General features: G+C 34.9%; 2 protein-coding genes across 3 annotated transcripts; one reads left to right on the top strand and one right to left on the bottom strand.

Annotated features, from left to right (window-relative positions):
- The first annotated feature begins 422 nt into the window (after positions 1-422).
- LOC122027946 (endoglucanase 12-like) lies at positions 423-2,778 on the top strand. The gene is made up of 5 exons (XM_042586961.1): positions 423-810; positions 1,060-1,367; positions 1,453-2,050; positions 2,135-2,307; positions 2,377-2,778. Exons 1-5 carry the CDS (start codon positions 423-425, stop codon positions 2,776-2,778), a joined length of 1,869 nt encoding a protein of 622 aa, XP_042442895.1.
- Positions 2,779-4,345: 1,567 nt separating this feature from the next.
- On the bottom strand, positions 4,346-11,931 carry LOC122028011 (mediator-associated protein 2-like). Of its 2 annotated transcripts, none has more exons than XM_042587028.1 (6): positions 11,805-11,931; positions 11,569-11,698; positions 11,381-11,465; positions 10,802-10,885; positions 4,965-5,033; positions 4,346-4,790 (listed from the first exon to the last, which is right to left on the bottom strand). In XM_042587028.1, exons 1-6 carry the CDS (start codon positions 11,822-11,824, stop codon positions 4,543-4,545), a joined length of 636 nt encoding a protein of 211 aa, XP_042442962.1. In that variant the 5' UTR covers positions 11,825-11,931; the 3' UTR covers positions 4,346-4,542. The 2 variants fall into 2 exon arrangements, with proteins under 2 accessions (XP_042442962.1, XP_042442963.1); XM_042587029.1 differs by having other exon boundaries at positions 11,569-11,674.
- Positions 11,932-13,066: the final 1,135 nt, after the last annotated feature.

The following is a 13,066-nucleotide window of genomic DNA, read 5'->3' as shown; positions in this document are numbered from 1 at the left end:
TGCCGCCGCCTCGTATTCCTCCTCCACCGCCGCTTCGCCGGCCGATATCGATGACCTCCACCGCCGCAACTCCCTGATGCATTCGCCTCCTGTCGCCGTTTTTGTTTTTTCTTTTTCCATACCAGTTCCAATTTCGTCCACTTTCTGAACTCGGCGAAGTGAAGCAGAACCACCAGCTAGTTCATAATCAATTAATCTTTGGTAAATTCCAAACCCTAATCCTTTTTGAAGAGCTATGCGTTGAAGGCTTAAACTTGAGGCATTTTTTCTTTTTGTTATTTTCCCCCCTGCGCATTGCCTTATTTGCATGGTTTTTCCCCAAATGTAAGCGTTTTGATCCAACCATTGCTGTGATTCGGCTTGCTTGTCGATCACAGCTTGCTTGTCGTTTTTTTTTAGAATCGACGTAAACTCCCTCCGCAATGCACTATTCCAATCGCTGGGGCGGCTCGTTCGAAATTCAACACGATGCTCCTGCGGAGGACCAGCAGAGCAGCAACATGCAGTTTGATCCGCCGACGCCGCGGCGCCGGAAAGAGCTCGTCGAGACGCAGCTCGGGTGGCTTCTTTCGCAACGGCAGTACAGAAAGAAGAACAAGGAAAACTGCGCCGAGTTTTGTGTTTCTGTGTGCAAAATGAAATGCTTGCGGCGGGTTCTTCTCGCTGCGCTGATCGCTATTGTCGTGACTGGAATTTCGATGATTGTTGTGAGAAGAATGAGAATGACGAACCGAGAAGAACCGGCCCCGAAGACAGACAATTATACAGTCGCGCTTAGCGTCGCCCTCCAATTCTTCAATGCACAGAAATGTACAGCTTCTTGTCCATTTGCTTCTCAATTTCGTTGCAACTCTGTTCGATTGCTATATAGTTTGAGTATTGCATAAATCTGCAGTCTAGAAAATGATAAGGTGCAGATGCATACATGCAATTGGGTGTGCAGTAAAAGTGACATTTGCTGTTAACAAATTTTTCCTGGAATTCCAGTTGATATTTACTGGTCAAACTATTCTTTTATCTCATTTTAATCCTAGTTTTCTCATATTATGTCAAAATCAGCTGGCCACCTAACGAAGAGCAATGCCTTGCCTTGGAGAGGGGATTCTGGACTGCAAGATGGATCAGAGCTATCGGATCTGAAAGGTGGACTGGTTGGAGGATATTATGATAGCGGAAACAATATGAAGTTCCATTTTCCAATGGCTTTTTCCATGACACTGCTAAGCTGGTCAGTCGCAGAGTATGGCCCCAAATACAAAGCCATTGGAGAATACAACCACATCAAGGATATTATCAAATGGGGCATTGATTACTTGCTCCTCACCTTCAATTCCTCTGCCCCATCTATAAGTAAAATGTATAGCCAGGTATTCAGAAAGATAATAAGTAACTGTGTGTCTAAGCTTTTCTTTAATTTAAGAAGCCTTTTATGTTGACATCTTTTGGCATCAGGTGGGAATTTCGCAGAGAAATTCGACCAGTCCGGACGATGGATATTGTTGGCAAAGGCCAGAAGACATTAACTATCCCCGACCCGTGCAAACTTCCACTTCTGCACCAGATTTAGCAGGCGAGGTGGCTGCAGCACTAGCTGCTGCATCGCTTGTGTTCAAGGAGGAAAATGCTTACTCCAAAAGGCTTGTCCATGCAGCAAAAACAGCTTACAGGTTTGCCCAAGAGACGGTGAATAAAGCACCGTACTCCACTGGAAACCAGATGATAGCACAGTTTTATAATTCCACTGGCTACTGGGATGAATATATATGGGCTTCTGCTTGGCTATTCTATGCCACAGGAAATTATAGTTATTTGGCATTTGTGACTGATCCAAACATCTATAAGAATGCCAATGCCGACCTCAAGAAGCCAGGTTTCAGAGTTTTTAGCTGGGACAACAAGCTTCCAGGTGCCATCCTCCTTTTGTCGAGGCTTAGGATCTTCTTGAATCCAGGCTACCCCTTGGAAGACATGCTCGGCAGGTTTCATGCCGACACTAGTAAGAACATGTGCTCTTATTTGCGCCAATTTCGTGTTTTCAACTGGACTAAAGGTAACAAGAACTGCTTTGTTTTGTTTGTTTTTTTTTTTTTTATCAACTTGTTTACACCACTCGTGCTTGTATGCTGATGTATAGGAGGGCTAATTCAACTGAACCATGGCAAACCAAGGCAATTGCAGTACGCTGCAAATGCAGCCTTCCTCGCATCTGTTTATGCCGACTACATGAAAGAAAGTAGAGTTCCAGGATGGCATTGTGGATCCTTTTACTTCAACATAAGCTCGCTTCGCAGTTTTGCTGCCTCTCAGGTTCCTTCTTAAATGGTCACCATTGTGAAACAATTTCCAAACTGGTAATATTGTCATGAACTGATGCAGGTCAACTACATTCTAGGAGCAAATCCAAAGAACATAAGCTATTTGGTAGGGTTTGGAAACAAGTTCCCAAAGAATGTTCATCATCGTGGTGCTTCTACACCTCACGACGGCCACAAGTACCCGTGCACTGGCGGATGGAAGTGGCGCGATTCTGAAGCACCCAATCCTAATGTCATAACAGGGGCCATGGTTAGTGGACCTGACAAATATGACCACTTCTTCGATACTCGTACCGACGGAGATTACACCGAGCCAACACTGGCCGGCAATGCTGGACTTGTTGCTGCTCTGGTGGCCCTGGCAAAGAGCAATGGCAGTGAGGGCATTGACAAGAACGCCATTTTCTCATCTGTGCAACCTTTTTTCCTCAATTCACCCCCTCCCTCTGCATGGAAACCATAAGTCACTCCTGATTACTAGCATTCGTTTTGGTAATTATGTTGACATTCAAAATTTAGTGGCATTCTTGTTTTCTTTGTTTGCTCAAGAATGAATTCTACCAATTGGCATCTACTACAAAGACAACTACAAATCCTAAGTGGTTTATATATACAAACAGATCCGATTGATTTTCGATTTTAAATTGAAACACTTGAACCTTCTATTTAACTCAAATCGTTGTAAGCAACTTGAATTCGTGATCAACAGTGATATATGCATACCTTGTGAAATATACTATAACCAGTTTGATAAGTTAAGAGAGCAACATTGATCCAATGGGTAAGTAAACAAATCCTAGTAGCTAAGCTTAAAGAGGTTTAGATAAGCCCCAGGGCGTAGCATACACAGTGGACGTATGATATCTCTGGCGTAACGACCAGATATAGATTCTCAGGAACTAACGACCTGGAGTTTATTCTACCATGCGTCTAACGTCTCTGTACCTGCATGTACCTCCCTCCATATTCGTGGGGCCGACACTATGAGAAGCGTTAATGTAGTGGATCTACATTTAAAGAGGTTCAGATAGCCTTTTGAGGAGCATATAATTTAAAAATTTTGCACCGTATGTAAATTTTTCAGCATAATTGATCAACTAACACGCTATATAAAATCATACCACATAAACATGCTATTACTCCAGCAACAATGTTTATTATAGTTAGGGTAGTAAATGAACTAAATATTCGTAAACAAGTTTAGTGTTCAACTTAATAAAAATTTATTTATATTCATTCAATACATACAAGATCGATTAAATGAACAAACTTAAATAACTCGTTAAACTAAACAAACAAGCTTGAACACTTGTTCAGTTCGATAATATTCGTAAACAACATTCGTAAACAATATTTATCAATAAAAATATTATCAACATGCTAAATAAACAATAATAAATTTTCAAAGTTCATAAACAATTTTGTAATTTTGTATTATCAAACTCAATAACCAATCAAATAAATTTAAAATATAAAAATTTTAAACAATCAAACAAACTTGAATTGAGAAATCAATAACATTTAAACAAATCAAGCTTGAACCAAACTCAAACTCATATAAAATGAAGCAAGTCAAGTTTGAACAATCATTTCAATGGCTTAATTTCTTTTAGACTCAACTCGACTTTAGCTCAGTTACCTTGCCAAACAAGCTTGAACATAATAAAAAAAAAAAACTTAGCTAGGCTTGGTTAATTTACCACCCTTATTAAAAGTTGTTACAATATGGATGGATTTTAAGAAATATCCGGTAAGCAGAAACAGTTTTACTTAATTTGCATTCTGAGCTTTCAATGGACAAGGCTTAACTGGGATGTCAATAAAACTGCCTTTAAAGTTTTTAAGCAAGCCACAACATAAGATGCAGAAAATAACAAAATGGGATGTCAAACTTATGGTACGACTTCAAGCTATTAGAAAATATCAAATTTACTAATATGATCGCACTTAAATTAGAATGATTTATTTCACAGTATAAGTACATATTTCACATTTCTAACTTATTCTTTCACCTTTTTAAACTCTCATAATTGTCATGAAGAATTCCAATATTAAGCTGTCTAAGGTTACCAACCAAATCAAATTTAGATGTGCAATAAACAACAAACTTAGGATGGGTCATGAAATGTCCATATTTGGGAACCATTTCAGACATCAAAACAACTGCTTAGACATGAGAATAGCAGCAGCACAAAGTTTTCTATTGTTTAGCAATATTCAAATAAAACTACTCCTCAACTTTGACCTTTTTCTTCTTTGAATTTTCATTGTCAGGAGCGAAAGCATGGGAAGAACGTTGTGCGGATTTAGCAGATGCTTCAGAAGGTGTTATTCTTGCCTCATATCTCTTCTTGGACTTGTGTGACATTTCTGTGCTTTGTACCTGAGGATCATATGCAGAAGCAAAGGAACCATGAGACCTGCTATTTTTTCTCAGTGAAGTGGCACAGGAAGGGTATGATCTCCGAGCAGAACCTGAAATGTTAAGAGTTCAAATTAAGTGCCAAGGATAAAACCAAATTAACAGTGATAGTTTATTAGCAAAGCCATAGTATCCCAGCATTCTAGACCCAAGTTGCCTTAAATTACAAGCTGAGGTTTCCGTAGGAAGATTGAAATGAGGGGCAAACAAATTATGCAGAGACATACCCTCAGATTTCTTCAGTTCGCTGGGTTCCGGATAACGAACTAGACATACACGCCTTGCAATCTTCCCAACTGAAGAAAGACAATCTCAAATAAAGAAACCGACAATATTCTTTAACATTATTCAAATTTATGTGAAAAGTAAGCACAAATGAAAGACATAAATATGGTTAAATAGAGCCACACTGAAGTATATGCTCCTAAGTGCATATGGTATATTTGTGCGTTAGGTGGCATGCTGAATTTTATAGGTTCAGTATAACTGTTCGTTCAGGAAAAAAACACTTGGTTGATGATTATTAAAATGTGAAGTGTGTCCAATAATATAAGTTGGCAGCATCTAAGAGAAGCCTAAAGGATGATAAAACATGTCTGAACTTTAGTCTGACTGGCTAAATGATTATTAAGAAATGACAAATTTATGTATGTGTTTTAACAACAATGCATAAAAGTTCCAATCATTCTTCTAGAAATTTCAGTAGTCAAGGTTATAAAATTCGCTAGGCGCTAGGCGCTAGGCGCTAGTCGGGCGGCAGACCAGCGCCTAGGCCGCCTAGGCGGGGACTAGGCGCCGCTAGGCGGATTCCTCGGTATCCCTTGTTTCATGTGGACTGTGGACAATGTCATATGCAAATCTAAATGTTTTCTTAAACAATTTCATAGCAATGAAGATCTAACTATGTATGCTAAAATAAATACATACTTTCCAATACCAAAAAATAAAAAACTATAAAAGAAATAGTTAAACAATAGAACATGCAGTAAGTTATCATAATCATATAGTAAACAGTAGAACATTGGAAAATAGTAGCAATAGTTCAATTCAAAATTACAATGCATTGTGAACTAGTAACCACTAAGCAAAATATAATTGTTAAATAACATAAATCATGTCTTAACAAAATGAGTTCAAAATTACACAACTAATAGACTCGTATTTATTCTGCTTCTTCTTCTCCATAATTTTCAATAACTTGTTCTTCATCGGACACAAACTCAATATCATTATAGTGATCCTCGTCTTCTTCTTCGGATTCAAAATCATCTTCATGAAGTTCTCTCACTCTAGAGCTTCTTCGGGGTTGTAGATTTTCATATGCTCCACTTGCTTCATCAACCATTTGCCAAGTGAGCCCGGAACCTAGTTCAACTTCATCATCTTCCCCACCATCTACAATCCAACCTTGTGCATTTGAAGCATCTTTTGCAAGAAGGACATCAACATTTCTTTCTTTTTCTCTTTTTTGTTTGTTCAACAATCTAGCATTAAATTGGACAAATACTAGATTGTTCAACCTGTTGGCATCCAACCTATTTCTTTTCTTTGTATGAATCTAAAAAAAACAGAGAAAGTAGATACTATAGTTAGTACCTGAATATAGAGTATAGACGTTAAAAATTATAACTAATTTAATTAAAGAGTGAAAGTTTAAAACTTACTCCTTCAAATGTACTCCAATTTCTTTCACACCCAGATGAACTTGTAGTTAATGAAAGTATCCTCAATGCCACCCTTAGCAAGTTAGGTGTGTGAGCACCGTATGTACTCCACCATGCACATGGATCAAATGTATCATCATTTTTTTCACATGCTTTTGCTGCCAATGTTTTTCCAAATAACCCAGTCTTATTTCTATATTTTGGAAATTCCTTGTTAATAATTGTATCTTGTAGATCTAACTCATTGGCATGCAAAGTTTCCATGCATTCAAAAATCCCCATCGCGACCTCCTCATAAAGAGCAATAGAACTATCTTTGTAGTAAAAATAAGGATTCAACAAAAATGCAGTGGTATGCAATGATGTATCAAGTCTATCCTTCATTTTTGACTCAATAATGACTATGATAGGCTGATAATTTGATTCCACGTTATTCAGAGCCACCTTGATATCTTCTTTAGCTTGAAGAAGCTCCCCACATAGAAACCCCATCGATGGCTTTCCATCTCCATCTACCAATCGAAGAACTCTTACCAAAGGAACAAATATTTTCAAACAAAGTGTTACACCATTCCAAAAACTCATGCTCATCACTGTAGAGTAAGCCAATTTTCCTTTGTTTGTTTTTGACCATTTACATTTCTCCCACATATCACTTGTAAACATGGCCCTTAAACTAGCTTTTTTTTCAATCAAACTTTGCAATGTGAGGAAATTTGATGCAAACCTAGTAACTCCTGGTCGGACTATGTCTCTCTTCTTCGTGAAACTTCTCATCAATGATAAAGTCTTATGGTGAGCATAGATGAAAATGGTAAAAGCCTTGGATTGCTCAATCACCTTTTTATATCGTGGAAGTTTGCCAATACTTTCAAGCATGAGATTAATAGTGTGAGTTGCACATGAACTCCAAAAGATCCCGGGTCGTTTTTCTCTCATCAATTTAGCTGCAGCCATATTGTTGGTGGCATTGTCTGTAACAATCTGAACAATATTCTGAGCTCCTACTTGTTCAACACACTTGTCAACATACTCAAAAATAAGTTCAGCTGTATGTGCCTCCTCTGAAGACTCCTTAGACTCTAAAAATGTAGTACCCTCCTTGCAATTAACACACAAATTTAAGATGCTTCTTCTTTTTCTATCACTCCATGCATCTGTCATGATTGAGCACCCATTCTTTGCCCATTCTTCTTCATGTTTCTTCAACAATTGTTTTGTTCTTTCAACTTCGGCTTTCAATAGTGGCTCCCTAAGTTGATATTGAGTTGGAGGCTTGAATCCTGGTCCAAATTGACCCACTGCCTCCATTAGTTGTTTGAAACTATCATTATCAACAGCATTGAATGAGATTCCATTTTCATAAACCCATCTCCCAACATATTGTTGAACTTGTTGAGTTCTCTCTTTGAAAAGTGCCTCATTTATATTTTTTTGGCGAAGCACTTTACTTCCACTGGAGCCTGTATTTTCTGGAGCAATTGCCGATGCATATCTATCCATGGGGCCAAGTGGAAGAGGTTTCTTAATTCCATCCATCCCTTCAATTTCAAGACCTTCTTCTTCATCTTGAGAAATAGTCACCTCTGCTCTACAACTTTATTCTTCCATTATTTTGTTCTTCTTTCTGTTCCTCCCTTCTAAAATAGCCTGTTTGCACTTATTTTTATCTTCTTCAGATGCTTTTCGACAACCAGATACATTTCCAGGTATATTTCCAATGTGCTCCTTTATCCTATACACTCCTCCTGACATGGTTTTTCCACATAGCTTGCATTTAATTTTGTCGAGATTTTTAGGATCTATCAATATCCCAAACTCCCATCCGATATCGTTTGACTTTCTTCTAAGCATTCCAGATTCGGGTTGAGTGACAGATGCTGTCGAAGATGGATTGCTTGCCATTATGTTAACAGATAATCTGAAAAAATTATATATAACAATTTAACAAGTTAACAACATAACATGATAATAAAATTTAATTATACCTTTTTACTATACCAAACGATACAAAATAATGAAATATAACATTAACAAGTCTAAGAATATTTTTTATATATCATTATATCTTAATCTAAGTATCTAAGTTATCTAACTAATAACATTTATTAGATAATAGATATTTGTTTAAAAAACTTAAATTTAAAATATATTTTTTATATTTTTAAATCTGTTTTATACTTTTATATATAAATTAATAATATTTATTGGAATTTTAAAAATATAATTTAATTTTCATATTTTTAAAACTGATTTATATAAATTAATAATATTTATTAGAATTTTTAAAATTTTAATATTTATAAATCTGATTAATATAAATTAATAATATATAAAATTTATAAATACGATTTATATAAATTAATAATATATTAATATGTATTATGATTTTTAAAATTTTTTTTTATATTTTTAAATCTGTTTTATACTTTTATATATAAATTAATAATATTTATTGAAATTTTTAAAAGTTTAATTTAATTTTCATATTTTAAAACTGATTTATATAAATTAATAATATTTATTAGAATTTTTAAAATTTTAATATTTATAAATCTGATTAATATAAATTAATAATATATAAAATTTATAAATACGATTTACATAAATTAATAATATGTATTATGATTTTTTAAATTTTATTTATTTTTATATTTTTAAATCTGATAAATGATAATTGAAAATATTTATAATGATTTTTATTTTTTTTAAATCTGTTATATAAATTAATATTTATTAAAAAAATTAAATCTGTTAGTATTATAATAATACTATTATTATTGAATTCTATATTTCTATTAGGCTTTATGAACCGAACCCTAAAGCCTACCCTATTATTGAAATTATCCCCGTTAGGAATTGTTTTAATTTATTAATTATTAAATAAAATAAATACAAAATATTAAATCTCGAAGAAAAAAACGCCGCGATGCCGCGACGTCGAACGCCACCGGCCGCCACTGGACGCCACCGGCCGCCACTGGACGCCACCGGCGCCTCGCGGGAGGCCTCCGGCGCCGCCGGAAGCGTCACCGGACGAGTCCGGTGGTCCGGCGAAGTCCGGCGTTGCTTCCAGCGGCGCCGGTAGCGTCCCGGAAAGCTTTTGGCGCATCGCGATGCTACCGGCGCTGCTGGAAGCAACGGCAGACTTCACCGGACGCTTCCGACGACGCTTCCGGTGGCGTCTGATGCCCTGCGACTCGTCCGGTGTTGCCGGAGAGTTGCCGCGACGTCGCGACGACGAAGGAACAAAAAAAAAACAATGAACAGAACAAGAAAATAATAAAAACTCACCGGATGTTGCAGGCGGCGATGAGAGAAGACACAAGTCGGCGATGAAAGAAAGAAGACGAAGCGCCAGCCTCTCCGCAAATCTGATTTAGTGATTAAAAACGTACCTAAAATACCTAAGCCCGCCGAAGCCCGCGTTGGCCGCCGAAGCCCGCGTTCGCCGCCGAAGCCCGCCGAGGACCGCCGAGGGCCGCCTAGGCGGCCCAGCCGCCTAGGTCTTCCGCCTGGCTGGTTTCCGGCGCGGCCTGCAGCCGCACAACGCCTAGGCGGCCGCCTAGGGCGAAATTTAGAACACTGTCAGTAGTTAAGTAGTTGTTAGGAAAAAGAAAACCATATACTGAATGGGCATTGCTCAATAGCTGATGAATAATGGCTAGTTTTACCTTTTGCATTCAAAGATCCATGTTTCATACAATGCCAATATAAAAATAATATAATATTATTAAATATACTAATCACAGATCTGAAACTAATATGTTTAGCAGCTGAGAATCTCTAATACAAAAAAAGGAAAATAAGAATAAAAACATCACAAAGCTAAAAACTCTTTAGGCACATATTTCAGTTACTAATGTGATAAAACATGGGGCATGTTCACTTTACAAAATTGTTCTAGCTGAGGTAGCCCAAAGATGATGATTGTGTGGAAACTGAAAATATGTGCAGTCAAAAGATATGGATTAAGAAATGTACTGTTTCTGAGAATGGCCAAACATACTTGAGTAAGCAAGGAAACAGAATAAACTGTCTGCTCATTCTTCAAAACCAGATAAGATGTAATTTGATAAACAAAATATCTAGTTTCATGATATCAGAAAAAGACACAAGATAGATAAAATTGTATTCCTTGTTACACATACAAACTGCCAGAAAGAGGTCATGTATAATCAGTTGGTTTAACAACCCACTTGCATACATAAATATATGGAGAAGATAGATAGACTCCACATTGTCAACAAAATAAGTGAAAAGCAATGGTTCATGAATTAAAATGAGTTCCAAACGTCAAGATTGAAAGGAATAATATGGTTTCTGAATTGATAAACACATAAGCAAACATTCATAAACACCAAAAAGCAGGAAGAGAAATAAAGATGCCTAACACATACCTATTTTCGTCTCTGATCCAGATGCAAGGAATACAGTTGCGTCTGGCTCATGAGCAGCATAGCTCACCAAATCATATGACTTCCCTGGAAATATTAACACAAATTCCAATTTTTTAAACTTTGAAGCAATTATTGAACCAAAAGTAAAGGACTTGTGTTAGCACACGAACTCATAGATATAGCTTGCTCTAAAAATATTTGCTTAAACCTCAGGTACTAAAAGAGACTTAAAGTGAACTTACAATTCTGATATAATAGGAGACACTAGTTAAATAAGATAGTAAATCATGATAATAGGACACACTAGTTAAATAAGATAGTGAACCATGATATAATAGGAGACACTAGTTACATAAGATAGTAATCCATGAGCATATGCACCTCAATAGGTTATAGTTTGCTAAAACAGTTGTTTAAATGAATCAATGTATGAAAATCTGATCGACAGAAAGAATGAAAGCATGTAGTGTTCAACGAAATTGCACCTACATCTCAATAAAATGCAAAGTCGTTCAAATTATTGCACAATTGAAACAACCACGGATATCTGAATGGCCCAATGGTAGCCCCGAGTCTTACCAGTTGAAGTATCGAACCCACCAAGCTTTCCATCCTTATGTAATTTGAGTGTCATCTCTTTCCCATTAAAATCGGCAGGTTGTAACTGCATCATTGTCGCCGTTATAACAACAAACCAAATCATGAAAATCCACTTACAATGAACAACAGCGAGCAAACTACAACAAAAAAACCAAAGAAATACTTGCTTGATTGATGGGCCACTGGATAAGCCAAAGCTCCGAGGAGTCTGTCAAGGAAAAATCAACAAGCGGATCCTTCGTGTTCTCCTCGAAATCAGGCCCTGGATTGTACCTAAAGGCACAAGAAAACATAGTTCTAACAAAAAAGAATAAAAAATCTTATTTTTCCGATATATAATTAGACAAAGCTTAAGAGCAATTTCACTAGGAGATGACTTTGAAAAGAAGAAATAGACATTCACCTATTGTCAAAAGAATCCATTGGAGGAGAGCTGGAGAGGTCGAAGCAGCAAAAACGGGTTCCGTAAAACCCTAGGTAGCGAAAACCCAGGTCGCAGCGTTGGAGGAGGCGGTGGCCTGCGCAGGGCCCGTCTCAACGATTTAGAAAAAATATATATATATTTGGAACTTTAATATTTTTTTAAAAAAATAAATATTAATTTTAAGAAAATAATTTTTTATAAAAATGATTTTAATTTTATTAATAAAATTTAAAACAACACTAAAAAAGTTATTTAGCAATTGAAAATCGTGACTAGTAAATTACACGTCAATAGTTTTTGAGTTGGGATAAGCTTTCTTTTTTTATTAGTAAATTTTAAAAATAATTTTTTTTTCTGTTAAACATTCAAACATAATTTATTAAAAAATAATATATTTATCTAATAAATTTTTTAATTAACTAAATAAAATTAAATTCCATCAATTAAATATTAAAAATAGTAGTTAAATTTATAAATTATTATAATACTCTCTTTTGATTAATTTTAACTTGATAAATAATTAATAAAATATATTTAAGTAAAAAATATTTAACTTGTAATATTTTTTTAACATAAGTTATAAAAAAAATGTATGTAATAAATAAGAGGAGACACAATAATAATAATATAAAAATAATGATTAAAAAGATAAAAAAAATGTAAAAAATAAAATTTATTGAGAAATAATCTAATACAATATTAAATATATTTTAAATTTTTTAGAAGTATTCATCAATAAAAAAAAATTATAAAATTTTAGCTTGAAAAAATAAAATTAATTATTAGTGAACAAAATATGAAATTATCAATCAACCTATTCATTAAAAAAATTAAAAATTTCATACCGATCTAACTTCTAAAATTAAAAATTAAAATATATTAAAGAAATCTAATTTGGCTAATAAAATATTAAAATTATGGATAAATTAAATATGGATTAAAATTTATTTTAATTTATAATTTTAAATATTTACCACACAAATATATATATATATATATATATAATCAAATAAAAATTAAAAGTTTGATTAATTTAATGGAAAGTAAAATTAATCGATATTTTATTGATTCAATTTATTCAATTTTTATTAAAAAAATTTATGTATTCGACTATTTAAAAAAAAAAGTTAATTTACTCATTTTCAATTAATTCGATTCAATTTTTATTAAATTTTAGCCTGAGCATAACGCTTGAGTTGGCCTTGCCTATCCAATCCGATGGTGATGTTGGATGTTGTAAA

This window comes from Zingiber officinale, chromosome 10A (assembly GCF_018446385.1).
Source record: "Zingiber officinale cultivar Zhangliang chromosome 10A, Zo_v1.1, whole genome shotgun sequence".
Lineage (NCBI taxonomy): Eukaryota > Viridiplantae > Streptophyta > Magnoliopsida > Zingiberales > Zingiberaceae > Zingiber > Zingiber officinale.
The sequence above is the reverse complement of the archived record's forward strand: the minus strand, read 5'-3'. Positions and strand labels throughout refer to the sequence as shown.

What these genes read in the sequence shown, in the direction of transcription:
- LOC122027946 (XM_042586961.1), top strand. Translation starts at nt 423, where the DNA reads ATGCACTATTCCAATCGCTGGGGCGGCTCGTTCGAAATTCAACACGAT. An exon ending in TGTTTTCAACTGGACTAAAG is followed by an intron (nt 2,051 to 2,134) that starts GTAACAAGAACT and finishes GCTGATGTATAG; the next exon opens with GAGGGCTAATTCAACTGAAC. An exon ending in GCAGTTTTGCTGCCTCTCAG is followed by an intron (nt 2,308 to 2,376) that starts GTTCCTTCTTAA and finishes GAACTGATGCAG; the next exon opens with GTCAACTACATTCTAGGAGC.
- LOC122028011 (XM_042587028.1), bottom strand. Translation starts at nt 11,824, where the DNA reads ATGGATTCTTTTGACAATAG. An exon ending in TGGGTTCGATACTTCAACTG is followed by an intron (nt 10,886 to 11,380) that starts GTAAGACTCGGG and finishes TAATATTTCCAG; the next exon opens with GGAAGTCATATGATTTGGTG. An exon ending in CGAACTGAAGAAATCTGAGG is followed by an intron (nt 4,791 to 4,964) that starts GTATGTCTCTGC and finishes TTAACATTTCAG; the next exon opens with GTTCTGCTCGGAGATCATAC.